The sequence below is a fragment of the Anoplophora glabripennis genome, unplaced genomic scaffold (genome assembly GCF_000390285.2).
Source record: "Anoplophora glabripennis isolate ALB-LARVAE unplaced genomic scaffold, Agla_2.0 scaffold56, whole genome shotgun sequence".
Lineage (NCBI taxonomy): Eukaryota > Metazoa > Arthropoda > Insecta > Coleoptera > Cerambycidae > Anoplophora > Anoplophora glabripennis.
The window spans coordinates 182,419-201,529 of record NW_019416232.1 but is presented as its reverse complement, the minus strand read 5'-3'; the positions used below and the strand labels follow the sequence as shown (position 1 = coordinate 201,529).

The window sequence follows — 19,111 nt, the reverse complement described above, 5'->3', positions numbered from 1 at the left end:
AAAAAATTTAAACTGAAATACTGAAAATTTATATCAATATGAAATTAGGTTCTAGTTATTAGCTTTTATTATAAAATAAATAAGATAAAATGATAAAATATTAGTTTAGTCTATTTTTATCTATATATTTATCGTAATTATCAAATAATATTATTTTATTTATCTGTTTTATTCAGTTTTTCGTCAATTTCCTTCTATTATAGAAGCAGTGTTAATTATTTTCTCATTAAACAAAAGTTCAACACTTCGAAAAACAGAACAAGTTTATTTGTTCAAATATAAATTGAAAATTAGAATATTCTCAGAACAATATGTCACTTTTCGAAGCTCGTCGGCCCTCTTGAGTGTCGCATGTCCAACAAGAAATCTAACTACTAGCCACCTCTAGCGGGAGAAGCGGAAATTATTAGATTTATAAAATTCTACCGTAACTAACAGTTATACCATCTCATCACTATGTCAACAGATATTTAGTGATTTTCCTAATTTTTGAATTAACGCAGACACATGTAAAATACAATTTCAAATTAAAATAAGAGAAAAATTACCGATTTAATTTAACAATTTCTTTCAACCGAAATATTTAAAATATATGTTTTTTTGGCAAAAGTGCATTTCCATTTTTTTTGCAGCTCAAAGAAACTTACCCCTTTAATGTCTTGGCTTTATAATGTAGTACCTATACGTACATATAGTACAACATATACTGTAATTGTTTTTTCTCTCCCTATAACTAAATTAATCCTGCGAAATGTTGTAATTCTGATAAATAATTTATTTACCACATTATCGTCATTATTATAGGAAAAGGGCTATTTGGGGATAATATAATGCATACAAATTTTGTGCCGTCAGCAGCATTCGATGGGAAAAAATAATTTAGGGTTTGAAGTTTATATCTAAATGTTTTTTAATCGCATGCATGCTTTTTATCATTACTTGCTTCACTTTTACTTTAGTATTAAGCCAATTCAAATTATTTATATATTTGAAGTATGTATATGTAAAGTAAATGCTTACGACTTTTATATAAACTCTATAAAATAGTAATAATTTTGACTGAAGTTCCATATTTCTAATAAGATACCTATTCTAGAAATATTTCTAAATAATTTGGAGCAGAAGAACACTAACTTAATAGTTCTGTGAAATTGTAGGTCACGCTCTGCTAATGCGTTCCTACTGAATTAATTGCATTCAATTCATGGATCGAGTAGTAGTGACCATTCATAGATGTAGCGCTCTGTTACATTCTTCGTATTAGCAGGATTGCAAACCTTACACCTATGTACATCTCCGAACCTTTGAATTATAGAATATTTTAACCAACCAATAGAAAGGTAGCACAATTATTTACAAACAAAAGTGTAATTTTTACGGCATAGGAGTAATAACATACCGCCTCTAAAGTTATGTACAATATAATCATATTTTCTGTGATTGTATGTATAATATATTGTTACTTCTTTAATGTGAAACTTATATAATCAACCCAATTTACAGAGTCGAAGTATTGTGTTCTGCCTACTATCAAATTCAAAATGCAAAACTATTTTACATTTAAAGCTTTCTGAATACACTGACTTAAAAAAAAAGTGCGAAGAAGAACAGAACATTTTCAACAAGAATTTTTTAAACGTACAGCTTTATAAAGTTTTCTGGTACAATTTAAATTAACCATGTTCGGAATATAAAATATTTCCGTTAACGAGTTTTTATAAAACAATATATCGACATATCACATAGTCAATGCGCATGGAAGAAGCTATCATGTACAGGACAGAAATATTGACATCAAACTGCAAAAAGTTGGTGTTCTTGATCAAAAATAAAATTATTGAAAACAAATTGTGGCAATCCATTCGCAAATGATTGTTATTAAATTCCAGTAACATTTAAATATATCTTCTTGTATAATGTATAGAAATATTACAACCTTATTATTTACAATAAATAGAGAATATTTCTCATTCAAAGTAGACACAAAGTATAATGTTATAAGTTTTCGAATGGGCAATTAATTATTATTACAATTAAAATGAAAACTTTGCTAAGAATACCTATACCTACTTTTAGTGTTGCCGCGATTGCAGTTTGCTAACATCTAACACAAAGTTAATGGTTAAGTACATTATAACTAAGCATATGACATTTACGATGTGAAGTGTATTTATTTCCATAACAAACATAATGTAATTTATAGTGGGACAATAAAAATGTCGCAAGACATTAATTCAAATAACATTTAAGTCATAAACATTTTCAAATTCGGCTACATTGTTAGGAACTTACAGTCGACTACATTTAGAGATCTAGATGAGACGTTAGGCCAGAAACTTTTATTCGTGCATTGGTTAAACTTAAGAAAATAGGCAGACTAAAAAAATTGTATAAACAACCTAAAGATCATGGGTGAGATATAATAAACTGCTATATCAATGAATAGGCATAGTTGTAGACTGGTACTTAGTTCTTAGTCTATCAATACGACCAAACTAGCAGAGAGCGACTTGCTATATCGTTTTGGTGCTATGAAAGCAAGATCCGTGTTGTCACTTAGCAAAACAATTTTTCCCCTACATTTATGTATTTATAATTTGTTATATTACTATTATTATTATTATATCTCAGCCATACTTACTCAATATATGAAGTTAAAGCAATAAAAATTGCTTGATCATTCGTTTCAAGTACTTATAGTCGACTGCGTTTAGAGATCTAGATGAGACGTTAGAACAGAAACTTTCATTCGTACATAGAGACAGTATTCTATTATACACATCGTTTTCCTTCACTACTTATTTTTAATCGATTCAAAGATACCTGTACCTACATAATTTTTGAACTGCCGTTTCTAATTTTTTTAAGCTTGTAATATTTCGGTTTCTATTTTAGTTTTCTGGTTAAAAAAATTGATACCTACCTATACCTAATATTGAAAGAATTTTTAAGTGATAAAATATGTGTTGTTTTTATTGACACTTTTAATTATCATCATTACCAAACTTTTACATTTAAATCAAGTGTATTTTTCATTTTTTTTTTTTCAGATAATAAAATTAGTTAGAGATATAAATGTACTGCAAGTTATTACATTTTTAAATGAAATATTACCTAAATTTAAGTTTTAAAACTAAAAACTACCTATGTTAAATCTAAATTTAAAAAAAATTGCTCAATAAGTGCATTTATAAATTAATTATTAATCGAAAAAAGGAGAACATAATTTACATACAATGGTTTGGTAACAGCAATAATTACATGTCAATCAGAATAACTGCAAGGAAAATATAAGATTTTGCAAGATGTGAGAAGGTTTCTAAATTGGAATTACTTTAAAAAAAATGCTCCGATTCCTCTAAAAATAAACTAAGAGAGAAGAAGGGGTGAAGGATGAACGTTAAGACTGTAATGCGCCAAAAAAGACAAATATATTGATTAATAGAGAAATGCAGAATATATTTCTTTAATCTTGATTCATTGTTATGTTATACCCTGTATAAATCTAAAAATTTTAGTAGTCTAAAAATTTTATCTTAATCTAATACATTTAAATTTCGTTTCTCTTAAAAAAAATTCTGACATGGGGTGCAGGTTATGTAAACCTGAACCAAATAAATCTCATTTACGTAACTTTTTCTCGCGTGCTTGTCTATAATGAAATTAGTCCATTAATGCAACATAATGCAACGATTTGCTGGAAACATTAGGCCTAATAAGAATATTTTGATTATTACTGTTGCATAATGAAAGCTATTAAACATGAATTTCGTGAATGGCTCAATAATTACCCAATTATGACCATTACTATGTGGAAAACAACGATTCGTTAGCTTGTAAAGAAACGATAACATCTAAGTACGGGCGGTGGAGTGATCTTCTAGATCACATTAAAATTGGAAAGGTAAATACTCTCAGTGTCGGTATATTACCCATGGCACTTTGCACAAACCGGATGAACGCGAATATCTAACAGATGTCTCCAGTGGTGTTGCTAATATTTCGAATATATAAACACGATGTTACAAAGCCTTAAAAAAATTAAGAAAAGAACATACATCTCCATCTTTGTGTGTTTATTTTTTGTGATAGCTAGTGTTTCCGCAAGTACCGCAGTCTTCCAGTATTTTGATCCCTTACACTGGTTTGTGCAATATTGTCATAGGTTGAGTGCTACACCCTTCTGGATCCAATGTTGGTCGTCTACAAAGAATATTCTCTTGTGGTTTAATGCTTCAATGCTTCTCATTCGTCCAGGCTGCATTCTAGGTCTCCATCATGGCCCAAGTATATTCCGATGTCGTTTTCAGACTACTATGTCGTATGAGGGGATTTCTGTTTAAATTCAGAAGTTTTTCAGTCTCTTTGATGGTTGTTGGTGAAGGTCATATCATATTGATGCCTGAGCAAATGGTTTCAGTATTCTCTGAAGATGCTGATTGTTGACTCATTGCCAAAATTGGTCCCTTTCGTGGTTTTAGATGCTTCAAGGGCAAGAATCGTATTAATTCAAGGAGCTGATGAAGCCTTCCTAGCTAATTCATCAGTTTTTTCCTCGTCCTCAATAACTGAATGTGTTGGAACCGATATCAAAGCTATTGTAGTCCACCAAAGCTTTGTGTTCTTCCAAACGTTCTCATACAAGTTTAGATAAACCAATTTTTTATTTAGGCCTCTCTTCAAAATACAGTGTATCAAAATTGCAACTGAAAAAAAATATTAACGCCATTCTCTTTTTTAAGATTTGATTAGACCTTTGTCTTACGTCGAAACACATTTTGCACTCTCCCAACTTCTTTCTCCACACATTATTGATATAAGGATTTTGTTTTTTTAGATAAAACATCTTATTTTTTCTTATTTTATTCTTGCAAAATTTATATTCATTGCTTTGTTTACGAGGTATTGTAACTTCTTCGGATGTGTGACAGATTTTTGTTTTCGACTACACTTGGCTTGGTATTGTTAAAAGAATTCTGTGTTTTGATATATTAATTTTAATTTTGGCAAGGTTTTAGTTAAATGTTCTCCTAATATACTTAATATAATTTGAATCTGGTAATATTAGTATAATTTCGACCTTAGAACACAAAGAACAATGCCCAAGTATAAACAGAGATCCCAGTACAAACTAACAAAAATTAAACATCGGTATCTATTAAATTACCTTATGATATCTCGTCTACTTAAAAAACTGAGGTATCTAAGTGATAAAGATAAAAAAATATGACATATTTTTAAAAATTCTTATTCCAATGGCAATTTTTCTGTTAGTTGTTATGCAAAAACTTATCAGAAATCAACATCTTTAGTTAAATCTATAATATAAAAACCTTCTTTCAAACATAGGCGTGCCCAGGAAAAAGATGTGGTCGGCAATGAGTACTATGGCTTTCCTCTACTCATGTTTAGACTGTTTTGACATAGTTTATATCTTTTTAGAGAAATTACTTCTTTGCACATTCACATATAAAAAAAAATTTCGGCGAATTTGTATTTTACTGGTTATTGGCAAATATTTAATAATAATATTTTTTTAAGCAAAATTCTCTTATTTTCATTCAAAAATTCTTTGTTTAACGGCCTACATTTTTGTAACAGGCTGCAACTTGTAAATTTGTAAATGTATTTTCCAATTTTTTTTGCAAACGATTCACTAAAAACTTGCAAGGAACATAAAAATGCTCCAAATCTATATAAAAACTACCACACCCACACTGGTGGCACCAATTTTTTTCTATATTCTGTAGTTTAGCAGCAGATCCAAAACAAAGTAAGAATGTGGAAATAAATGAATAATTTATACAATTATATGATCGTTCTCTGATGTCAAATCAAAGAACAACGCGAGTCTGTTGCTTAGAAGGGTATAAAACGACCAAAACCAAATATTCAACCGTTGTTTGTAACAAGGATCCATAACTTTTGTTAATTTGTGCAATGCACCTATGCTTCAAAGAAAAAAAAAAGCAATTTTTAGACATAAAGGTATCGAATTTTTCCATGTAAAATTAAAAAATTTTCAGTTTATTGGTAGACAGAGCGTCGATGTATTAATATAAATAATGAAATATGCAATTACCTTACAATGCGGTTTTGCCCTGTCGTTTCTACGTCTATGAATTGCGTTACGTCTGAGCCTCCTATTGACGAGAATTAGTGAACGTTATATTCAATTTAAATTGTTTCTCATCAAGTAAAACAGAAAATAAAATATATGGAATCAGATGTTATATAATACAGCTATGTATCGCTTTCATTCCATTTTTCAGCTAGTACCTCACAGTCTAACCTGTCAATCATCGTTATTCATAATAATAAAAGACAACTTTTTATCATCTGTTAAATACAATTTTGTACAAACGTTAACGATCGATCTGAAAAAAGTTGTTGGCACATAGATATTAAATTATTTAAACAAATTTCTGTCACAGGAATAAAAGTCATTCTTATAATAATGTCTAATATCGACAAATCTTAATAAGCTATTCGAGAGATTATAATTATAATAATAGACATTAGTTCTGCAATCAATTCAGATTTAACTGATAAATTTAATAAGTTATGTAGGCCAAGTGATTAGACAGTTTTTATTCATATCGAATGCTTTTAGCAGCTTTTACAATTATTTTGTTCATTCACTAAACAGCTTTTAATGTCTAATGTCTACGATTATAATACTGAGATTTTTCAATGAAATTTTATATTAAGAGGAAAAACTAAATTCAGTAACTATTGTGCGTCTTTTTTGACGTTCAACTATATAATTGTTTGCAGTTTACCTTTATATTTTACTTAAATATAAGTAGATTAGTCTAAATTATAAAATATATTTCCCCCTTTTTCTTGGGAACGTTGCATTTTAGCGACAAGTGAACTTTCTACAGTAAATGAAGTGAGGTGTCATAAAACATTTGCCTTTTCTTAAAACCCCTACCAGCAAAAAAACTGTGACGAAACGAACAGAACATTTTTCAGTTATTCTTAGTGTCCTTCATGTTTTAGGTAAAAATAAAGCCTATGTTCATCTTCAGCTGAAACCTTTCTGGGTATATTTAAATAAAAAAAAACGGAGTTACTATTCCTGTTTTCTTGAAAGCCCGTAACTTTTTAAGGGAGCATAATTCGAGTAAGATAACTTGATCTAAATAGATTTATTTTCATCTGCGAGAGATATACAGTCCATTCGTTTCAGGACACCCATAAAAACTATAATCGCGTGACAAAACTTATTTCATAATATCTTACTTTTAGTTTTAATAACAAATAGTAAACATTTCATATTATTTCCATGATTAATAAATCTTTAATCGAATAATTAGTGACCAAAAATGAACCAAAATAATTCAATGTCACCTCGTTATATTTTTATTGTTTTTCTCACATTATAGTAGTTTATACCATTTGAAAGGCAACGCAAAAGAGAAAATAAAATGCAGTTAGTATTACCCAGATGGCAAGTCCAACACATGAATTTAATGGTGATGGCATACTATATACAACAGTTGTTATATTTTTCAGTATACTATTTAATCTATATCTATTTCTGGTACATTTCTTATAGAACATAATAACGCTTTTCAAAATGTAATTATATCAATTTTGGAAACGAATGATTGACAAGGAATTAAATAGAAATAAAAAACAGATAATTTTTATAGTAAATATATTTTGTCATCAGAAACTGCTTTATATTTTTAAAGCAAACGCTATGAATATGCAATATGTTCACTCCGTTTTAGTTAATTTCAACATAACTAAACATTTTCATTATCAGTTGTTTCCTTGTTTCAAAGAAGGAATTTGCTTTAGAGATTTTTTATATTCTTAATTAGCTAATAGTGGTTAGTATTATTGGTAATAATAGTTGTTAATATTTGTTTGTTGAAACATGAAATCCTATAAAAACTGGTTTCAAAGAAATATGCCAATAGTAAATTCATCTGCCTCTGACAGTCGTTTATTTCAGTGAACTATAAATACATACAATGAAAAATGAATTGACGAGTCTAGAATGACAAAAAATATTCCAATATTATTCTAACACGAATGTTATTGATACTGCAAAAAAATACGTCAGGAGTACGCATCAAAAGTTTTTTAAATAATGTATCTGGTATACTTAAATTTTACTTTTTTGAACAATACTAATTAAAACTATACGAATAATCTATGATCTGTATACGGATAATCGGATAATGAAAAGGTTAAGTTAAATAATTTATTAATAATAAATACTTATTATATTATAACTTTAAATGGATATTGAATTATTCTTGACTAATAAAAAAAAAAGAAATTAACCTTACATGCTATAATCCCCTTAATATATTTAATAATAACTTAGGACTATTGGAGGAAGTAATATTTCTATATTTATTAACGTTGACTTAATATTCAGGGCACCATTAATTATTATGCTTTACATCCTGAACATTGAATGTTGTGTAATTTGTCAAAGCAGATATCTTCTAGATGAACAGTACTATTCTGTCGAAATACAATGAATGATCAAACTAATAAATCAAGATGCCAAACAATATCACCAAATTTTAATCAATTGACTCTCCTTTACCTACTTTACCAATGCTACACAGCTTTCATAAAAGATTACAAGTCACATGACCGCCGTGCTTCGGCAACCAACATTACACGGCTGGTATCGTCAACTAAAAATCCCTAAAGCTAAGCGTCACCAATATTGATGATTCGTTTACAATTAAAAACGACAAAGCGTTTACGTTCGAGATTGTTTTAATGTATTCTTGATCTTATAGTTTTACAAATTCTTAATTTTACCGAAATTTGACAACATAAAGGAAATAAAATTACTGTTTCAAACAAAATTACTGGTAACGTGACTTGTAATCATTTACGAAGTCTCTGTGTTTTGCCCAAAAGCATATTACGTACCTACAAGTACTTTAACATTTTATTTTGTTGTGTGTGGACAATTGTTGATATATGCCAGTAAACCGCAACTTTTAAACGTGCCATCACGCTTATTTCCGACGGCGTTGCCTAAATCTTATATAACACAGCAACAATTTTTATTAAACATACAAACATAAATCTCATGTATTAAACTCGCATGAACCACAATTATTTTCTTAATTGTACTAAGCATCACGTTATTACCGGGGGACTTATTAGTTGGGAATCAGCTAAGCGTAACGGTACACCCAGTCAAAATTCTGTTAAGGCTTTCACACACATGCGAACTAATAGGCCAGGAAATATAGAGTTGGACGCGACTTTTTGTTTCGGCAAGCTAAATTTATCACTATAGATGCTAAATATTATGTACAATAACATATTAGTTTCCACAGTCATGAAAATGGGGGAGATTATTTACAGACTGGTTAATTGTATAATTTTTACGTAAATTCACGTTTTTGGGTTATAACTTTTTCCGTTCATTTCCACGAGAAAACAGTAGAGTATTTTTTTCCGCCTTCAAAAGACCTACAAACTAGCCCTCGAGCGTCAAAGAATATTGATTATATCAAAAGTTATAAACAGAAGATTTATGACTTATGAATTAAACATTTATAAACTGTGTTTTTATTATTATTAGGCATCGCATCCTCTCATTCCTTATCACTGTCTAATAACTCACACGAAATCTGGAATCGGTAAGTTGAATAGTTTACAAGTTATGGCCTTATAAACAAATTAACTAATTATTAGTCTGGACGATCCCGAGCATCTTCTACAATCGCACTGATTTTTTTCATAGTAGATTTCATAATAATACTTTGAAATCTATCATTTTTTTTTTTAATTTAAAATTTGCAACCTAGAAAGTTTTTTTATTTTTTAGTCTTAGTTACAAAATGAAATATACGACGCACGCGGGTGATATAGTTATATATTATTACATATTCGGAAAGCTTATGAAAAGAGAAAAAAATTGTCAAGATTCGTTGAAAAACAACGGAGTTACAGACTGTCTTAATTCAAAAGTCACTTTTGATCTAATCAATATTTGTTGACGCCCGAAGACTAGTTTTGTAGGTCTTTTGAAGACGAAAAGAAAGTACATTACTGATTTTTAGTGGAAATGAACGGAAAAAAATTATAAGCAAATAACGTGAATTTACGTAAAAATTATACAATTAACCACCCTGTAAACAATCTTCCTCCCATTTTTATGATTTTGGAAACTAATATATTATTGTACCTAATATTTAGCATCCATTATAGTAATAAATTAAGCGTGCCGAAACTAAAAGTCACGAAATGGTCATTTGCCAGCTCGTTTTCCTGGCCTATAATATTTAATAATTTCTTGACGAAAATCCAATATACTATTGAATGCTTAATTTAAATTAATAAATCGAATAGTAGAATCAAGCATTTTGTTATATGTGTTTCTGTGGTTATATTATAATTGCGTTACTAGATCGTGTTAGGCCTAAAGGTCCTAATTAAGTAAGAATCTGGGATTATTCATTCTACTGACTGAAAATATCATGAATAGTATCTCTCTCCATCTCTTTCTTTCCTCGCCACGAATATGACAACAATTCATGCTTTTTGTTTATTTTCATGTTTTCCAAACTATTTATGCTAATGGATCTAAGTATTCGATTTTCAACAAACAGGAAACATTGGATGTTCATTATACTTATAGAAGATACGAAACAGCAACTATCATATAACATATTTTTTTTCTAACTATATAAATTAGTGATATCATCAATATTCAAATACTTGAATTTAACATTGATACTAATGTTTCGAAAATATCTTTTTTCTATAGACCGTCTTCAATATGTTACATCTTATAAGGACTAAAATCAGTAAATTCCTAATAGAAAGATCTTGTCTGCTTTCCAATGGTATAATAAAATTCCGTAGGTATTTTAACAAACATAAAAAATATAAGGGGTTTTATTTATAAATAAGATTCATTGTTATATTGTAATGGAAATAGTTGGCTATGATTTTAATTTACTTGTACAAAGGTCACCAAAAATGCAATAAAAAATGTCCTTTTTTAGTGAGAATTCTATTTTATGTCAAAAGATGTCATGGTGATTGAAACCGAGACGAAAAGATGAGGATATTTCTTTAAAAAATTAATTTTGTTATTTTTCACATCCCATGTATAGTAAATTTGTATCACAATCCAGTATTTCTAACATAAAACAACAATTTTCGTATAAATAGTTACATTAATACCACTAAGAGATACCTACAGAGATAGGTAGAAAAACTTAAGAAAATGAAAATTACCTTGTAGCTCAAAAATAAATAAAGATATCTGATTTGGTAGTTAAATTCGTTGGTTTTATTTTATAGGGAAACTCCTGGTATCTTTATTCTAGGTGACACTAAAAATTATAGAATGCCATGATATTTTTGTATGCCTTTTTAAAACTGTGCGGTAAAAATAGTGTATCGAATTTCCAGGACTACTATTTAAATCAACATAAAATACACCCTTCTTAAATACCTACAGGCTGTTACAAATTCTCTTCTCACTACAAGGATCTTGGAAACGGTAAGAGGTACGAACTAGCTTAAATGGGGCAAAGTTGCGTAATCAAGGGATCAATATTATGCCTCTAATAAATTAATGATTAGTTTTCGAAATATTTGAAAAAAAAAACGCAATTTTGGAAATCCGTTTTTGCAGAACACTTTCTCATGGCAACTTTTGCCCTCTATCGAATGGCATAATCAATTTTTATATGTAAAGTTTCGTCTCTCCAGGACTATCATTAACTGCAGTTTTTTAAATACGACTATGGAAATTTTATTACATTTTTTGCTTTTCATAAATTTGCACATTTGATGATATACTGTACTGTTTCAGCCCGAACCAGATTCAGACGTTTTGTCTCTAAAAATTCATCTTTAATGTATTCGTTCCAAATTTATCTTTTTTTTGCAACTTTGCCCCATTTAAGCTACTGCGTATCTCTCACCGTTTCCGAGATCTCTGTAGTGAGAAGCGAATTTATAACAGCCTGTATATTTAATGAAACTGAGCTCTGCAGAGCATAAGTTAAGAGGAATTATTTTATTACAATTGTTGAAAAATACAACTAATGACAGCAATTTTAATTTAATTAGAATCGAACATTAAAACTTTTATCCTCAAATATCTGGAGATTCTGTTAAATTGAATCTAAAGTACCGTCTTCATTTAAAACTAAATACTTGAATATTGATAAAAATTTAAATAAACTGAAAATAAAAAAGCATTGCCATCAAAACCTCCACATGTGAATTGTGTATCAGTATTATTTCAACACTATCCATGTCTAAATAAAATTTAACATATTACAGAAAATTTTAACATGGCAAAACAAAAATTACTTTAAAGGCAGTAGCTCCCTTAAAATTATTTTAAAGAATATCATCATAATTAAACAAGATTATGCCTAAATTATCAAGAAAAAAAAGTTTTAAAATTCATTTTTTAACTCACATATTTTAATTTTGCATATCATCTTTTTATTTTATGCTGATTTATTCAAATATAATCTAATTTTCCACATCTATGACAAAAATTTTACGCTAATATCTTTACTAAAACGATTTAAACATTAAATAATAATACCTATAGATTTAAGTATAATATTAGAGTATCTTCAAGTTTAAATTATTTTTGCAGCGTATTGTATTGCACGGGAATAATTTTTATGGTCGACTATTAAGCGATTCGGGGGAATAAGAAAGTACTATCACTAGGGGAGGATGGATAAGTATATAAAGTAGATCACACCCGCCTAAACCACAACAGTTGCATATCTTTCGGTATTCTATATTTCTTTAACATGAAGTTTCTGGTGAGTACTCATTAGTTAATTAGTGGGATTAGTGAATGTTACATGTAAAAGTGCCTTTCTTATAATACCAACTGGATGCGGTATAATGTCAGTAACTTCTTCGTTCGCTCATTAAATCGCTGTTTCGGTCAGATGATGGCGATTTAATTGGGATAAAAAATTGTTAAAGGTTTACAATTCCATTCATCGGTATTCATAGGTAAAAGTGTCGACATTTCTAATCATTAATTACTTTATCATTTATCTTTTAAACTTTATCATTTTTGAAGTATTTAAATAATGACCTTTTTTGAAAATAATACAAAAATTTTGTAGTAATCTTTTGAAATAATTTTCAGTCATCGATTGTAGTAAGGCGTTTTCCTTAGTACACCTTGATTGATAGTTTACACTAGATTTTATTATCATATTTAGTAATTATGATATGAAAAATATACAACGTTGTGTAAATTTTCATATAATTAACATATAAAAAGCAACAACTTCTCTTAGGTTTGAAGATAATATAATTTATTTAAAATTTAAATTTTTGTTGCCCTTCACTAGAGAATTTCGAAACGCTTAATTGAGTTAATAATAAACAAAAATAAGCACATAAATGGAAATGAATTACTTTAATACCCTTAGAATCCTTTAAAAATCATATATTATTTTAAAACTAATACGATGAATTTTCAAGACGTAGTATGAACATAATAATTATAGAAAAAACTGGCACATCATAACCTAACTTCGTACTTACCTAAGCTTTATTCAAATCAGATTTTTTTTAAACATAGTTTTTTCTCGACAGAAATGTCGATCAAAACCTACAAACTTGAAAAATTTTTGAAAAATATATTCTTCCACATTAAATCCTAATATGCTTATAATACCTTATTTATCCAAAAAACCGTGAATTTGGGCAAAATACGTTGAATTTGTTACTAATAGAAAAAATCATTTATCTGTATAATTAAATTTCGAAACAATTTTTGTTTTCTTTCTAACGCTATAGTAGCACTTTACAGCTATTATAAAATTCGTAATATCTATAGTACCACCTACTTTTCTACATACCAAAATTTACAAAACCTCAAAAATAACAATGCTGTGAAGTTATCATAATTGAACGGTTAAAAATAGGGCATAATTTGCTTGAGTTGATTTTGATTGATTCTGAAGTGGATGTCAGATTTCGATTAAATAAATGTAAACAAAATGTAATGAATTTTCTATTACAGGTTTGCACCTTGCTGCTAACATCAGCAGTATTTGCTGAAGATGCCGCCAAGAAAAAACGTGGCCTTCTCCTGGGAGGTGGAGACATAGGAGGATATGGCGGTGGTGACCTGGGCGGCCATGGCGGAGGCTTTGGAGGAGGAATCGGCGGTGGAATTGGCGGCGGCGGATTTGGCGGCGGTCATGGCGGAGACCTAGGCGGTATTGGAGGCGACATCGGAGGCGGATTCGGCGGCGGCCATGGAGGCGGTTTCGGCGGAGGCCTAGGAGGCGGTATTGGAGGCGGAATTGGGGGTGGTTTCGGAGGTGGTATCGGAGGTGGCTTCGGAGGTGGTGGAGCCGTAAGCGAGGGACATGTGAGCCACATTACCCTCCATAAACAAATCCCCGTGCCAGTACCTCACCCCGTCCCAGTGCCAGTCGAGAAGAGAGTACCATACCCCGTAAAAGTACCAGTCGCCTATAAAGTCGACAAACCCTACCCCGTACATGTGCCCAAGCCATACCCAGTCCCAGTAGACAAGCCATACCCAGTTAAAGTTGTGAAGAACATCCCCGTACCAGTCAAAGTACCATACAAGGTTCCAGTACCAGTCAAGGTACCAGTACACATCCCCAAACCATACCCAGTACCAGTTCACAAGCCAGTTCCCGTACATGTTCCTGACATTAACATCGTCAAGAAGAAGGTCCCAGTCATCATCCACACCGGACATGATGAAGGTGGTTTAGGAGGTGGTTTGGGAGGCGGATTCGGAGGCGGATTAGGAGGTGGTTACGGAGGCGGTTTAGGAGGTGGTCTCGGAGGAGGTCATGGTATCGGAGGCGGTTTCGACGGAGGCTTAGGAGGTCACGGAATTGGAGGCGGCATCGGAGGTGGATTTGGAGGCAGTATTGGAGGTGGACACGGATTCAGCTCTGGAAGCTTTTCTTCCGGCGGTAGCTACGGACATCATTAAATTGTGATAATTTTGTATGTTTTGTACACGTTAGATAGTAGCTTTAAAAAGTATCGGTACTATCTAATGTGAACAAAATTTAGGAAATTTTTGTAAATAGTACTGATCATTTCCCATTTCCGCACGCCGCAGTCCATCTCATCAAATTATTTAATTATAAAATAGCTTTATTTGTTATAAAGATTGTTTTATACTTAAGCAAATCAGAAACGGAATGTTGTGCAACTGTAAAACTGTTTTGGTAGCATGTTTGTTTGCAGCTGTGGCTTTCTTTAAAAAACTGTGATAGTTTGTTTTATTTGGCTGACAGGCAGATTATGATTTCCAATGCGGTTGCTCCATCATTTCTTCTATCATTTTCATGTTTTCATCATATTCCTTCAGTATGATAATAAATATTTTTTCTACTTTAACAATTTGTTTCATTGCTCATTAAACATATTACGTATTCAATTTCAGGCATTTCCAAGTACTCCAAATACTACTTTGAGGCAGAATTTTCTAACAAATTTCAATTTCAACAAAACAATAACGACTAGTTTTAACATAGCATATCTCTACTAGTCTATCAACATTTAATTGGAATTATTAAAAATGTCTACATAACGACTACAAAGTGAATATATACCTTTTTCACTATTTGTATTTAATCAGGTATATTTTTCATCATTGCTTCATCAAAATCAAGTCTCAGTTTATATAATAATAATTTCTTTTAATGAATTTTATTATATTCCCACCCGTATTATTAAAATTTAATGATTTTATTAAAATAATAAATTCTTCTGCATTAAAGTGATTAGAAAAAAATTTGAACTTTGGCAGTATAAATATAAGGGGTATATTTTTACGATAAGTTTATAAAACTATTATTAATAAAATTATCTATAATTTTAATAGCTAAAGTGGTCTCATCTCTCAAACCCTGTAACAACATACATTTATTTTACAAATTTATTCTCGTTAATAATAATTATTATTTATATAATATTGATTGGTACTTACTTGTAGTCAAACGTTTTCTATGTGTCAACCAATTATTATTATTATGTGCTGAAATGGTTGCATACGAAATACACACAAATAGAGTGATTTGTAATTATGATTAATATAGCAAATTTTCTTATTATTTATCTCTTTTTTTCTACTTATTATGATTACGAAATTAATAATGTAAAAAATTTAAAGATTTTTTTTCTAATTGGTATAAATCAAAAATGAATAAGTATATCTTTCCGGTAGAAACTTCTATGAAAGTTTGTGTTCTCGTTCTCATCTTCAATCCAGTATAGTATAAATGTTTATATTCAAGACCATATTTGGTTTACTTACATTCTCCTTGACCGCTAGTCCGACCACTAGAAATTTTTATTGATTCAAGAAATAAGAGATCCAGATCCAGAACGGAAGCGAAATGAACTGCTTTGTGCAGTATATACAGGCAAATAACTTAGGTACTTGCCTTGAACTTGAACCACGCACACAAAGTGTCCCTTTAGTAGTACCTTGCATGTCAGAAAGTCTCATTGTGGAGATGTATATGTCAAATTATATCTTCCTTTAGTCTTATCCTAAATTTACTTTGGCCTTAAATTCCAAGTTTTGATTTTAATAGAAATTGTTTGATCCTACAAATTTCAATATTTACTGCATCAGCAGCTAATTTTTTAATAAAATTTTAGGGAGATATTTAGCTAGGTCTATTTTAAAATAAAATAGAGCAAAATTACATATTTTATGAGAACTATTCAAAATTCTAAATTTTGACACATTATAAATTATTTTTTCTGAGTTATGTCAAAGACTAGTATATTGTTATATTAGGATTTGTAAATTTTATATCTGCGAGGCGAAGCGTAACCTAGCGGATGCAAAATTGTGAGACAAAAAAGACACTTTTAATCCGAATAAAACATACTATTTTCTCTCCAACTGATATTCCACATTTAATTATTAATTTGTGCTTTGAAATTACTCAAACCAAATTAGCATAATAAATCAAAGTACTTAGGTAAGTAGGATATATCGATGTAGCCGTGGATACTTTGTCAAACATTACTCGCCATATTGCTAATTGGATTCATGTGTGATTGTTTGTGGTTCAATTGCTGCAAACCCTGTAAATTTTCTCCCAAAGAAATCTGAGAAATGTATGAATCTGTCTACCAACGTTTTATGGATTGGTGCAAAGAAAATAACATTAAGTTGTATTCAGGAGATGTATTTATAATGGTGTATTTCTCAAACTTAGCAAATAAAATTAAGCCGTCAATGCTTTGGTCACAATATTCAATGTTGCGGTCAGCGTTGGATATAAAGAAGGGGATTGATCCAAGCAAATATTCAAAGTTATGTGGTTTTCTTAAGGGAACAAAATGAGGGATATGTGCCGAAAAAAATTGCGAGTATTTACAAAGAATCAAGTTGATTGCTTTTTGAATAGTGCACCTGATAATTTATATTTGTTGATGAAAGTAAACTCTTTAAAAATAAAAGAACAAAATTAATTATTTTTAATTTAAATTTAACAATTGATAATGTGAAAAATGTGAAATCCGCCTTAATTATAAAAATTCCCAATGCCAAAACCAAGAGACCATGTTCTTTGACAGTGCTGGGAGACAATTATTTAAGTTTTTATCAAAAATATGCTGCTTTACGTCCACCCGGATTGGTAGAACGTCGATTATTTCTCAAATATGTTAGTGGAAAGTGTCATCGAATGGTGGTCGGTATACATAAAATCAGTGCCGTCTGGTAAAATTTTTAAAGCTGGACAACTGGAAAAAGTACAGTGGACAAGCATTACGACGAACGTCTGCTAGACTTTTAGTTGACGACCAATTCAAATTATTTTTATTTTTAGACAATAATCTACAGGATTTGTAAAAATTTATAGCAAACGTCATAGGATATCTTGAAAGTCACAACAAATCTAAACAAACGGTTTGTTCATATGTATGTGAAACATAAATTCTTAGATTCTTTAATATCTTTCTATAAATCTTTAAATTTAGCCTTTTGAATGGGTTACAATGGAAAATTGTTTCATTTTGAAACTGTATTATCCTTTTATAATCGTTCTAAATCTATATCCCTGACATGGAAAGAACATTGTCATGCAAATTCACAATAATTGTAACACAAGCTTTACAAATTCTATGTAGTTAATATTTTGACAATTGGGAAAATATTTAGAAATAAATGCCTCATTTATTTCGAAACAACTTGTAACCGGATCTTTATTTGCGACAATTGTATGGATTTTCATGATTTCTTCTCATGAAACTATAATAGAAAAATATGTCTTAATGATCATAGAAGACTATCAAATGAGTATCTTCTCACTGAAGAAATCGAAATAAAAAAGCAGTTTTTATTCCACAATATCATGTAATTTAATGCAATCTTACAACTTGAAAACAAATAAAGATGAGACTGAAGAGATAAGTTTAACTTATTCCCGAGCATCTGATAATGAATTTATTATGCATTTGAATACTATTAAGTAAAGGTATCCCTTATTGTTTGTTAATAACTTTTACTTATATAGAATTTATGTGACATAATGGAAGTGGTATTCACTTTACACTACTTGATCTACCATGATAGAGGTGATATATTTTCAAGATTTTTCATATAGTTAGAATCGTTTTCCTCTTGTTTGGCGTAGTAGATGTACTCGTATGAGAATAAAATGGTTGAAGATCTCAAACCATTTGGTTCCTGTTTGTCTTAAATAAATATTTGTATACAGGTAATACAGAATTTTCAATATCTATTTTTATTGGAAAAAAAAGGAAAATAAAAACAAGTAACATTATAAATACATAACATATTTGTAATTTGTAATAACTGTAACCATTCTGAGGTAGTAAGAGTCCGGGATCTGAAAATAAAAACAGTCTTTAATACGAGTATAATGTGAAATATTTATTAGGCAAAGATAAGAACAGACTGTTTGCAAACTATTTTAAGGCACGTATACAAAGAGCCATACTAAGTGGTACTTCAAAGGAAATTGGCCTGAGAATTATTAATACATTTTTTAATTTTATTTTTTAGCTTAATTTAATTCATCCAACTGGAAGGAAACCGAATTATAGCATGAATAGATGAATAATAAAG

At 29.9% G+C, this 19,111-nt stretch overlaps 1 protein-coding gene across 1 annotated transcript; it reads left to right on the top strand.

The window, feature by feature from the left end:
• The first annotated feature begins 12,771 nt into the window (after nucleotides 1-12,771).
• Nucleotides 12,772-15,396, top strand: LOC108903659 (glycine-rich cell wall structural protein-like). The gene is made up of 2 exons (XM_018705905.1): nucleotides 12,772-12,803; nucleotides 14,027-15,396. Exons 1-2 carry the CDS (start codon nucleotides 12,792-12,794, stop codon nucleotides 14,981-14,983), a joined length of 969 nt encoding a protein of 322 aa, XP_018561421.1. The 5' UTR covers nucleotides 12,772-12,791; the 3' UTR covers nucleotides 14,984-15,396.
• Nucleotides 15,397-19,111: the final 3,715 nt, after the last annotated feature.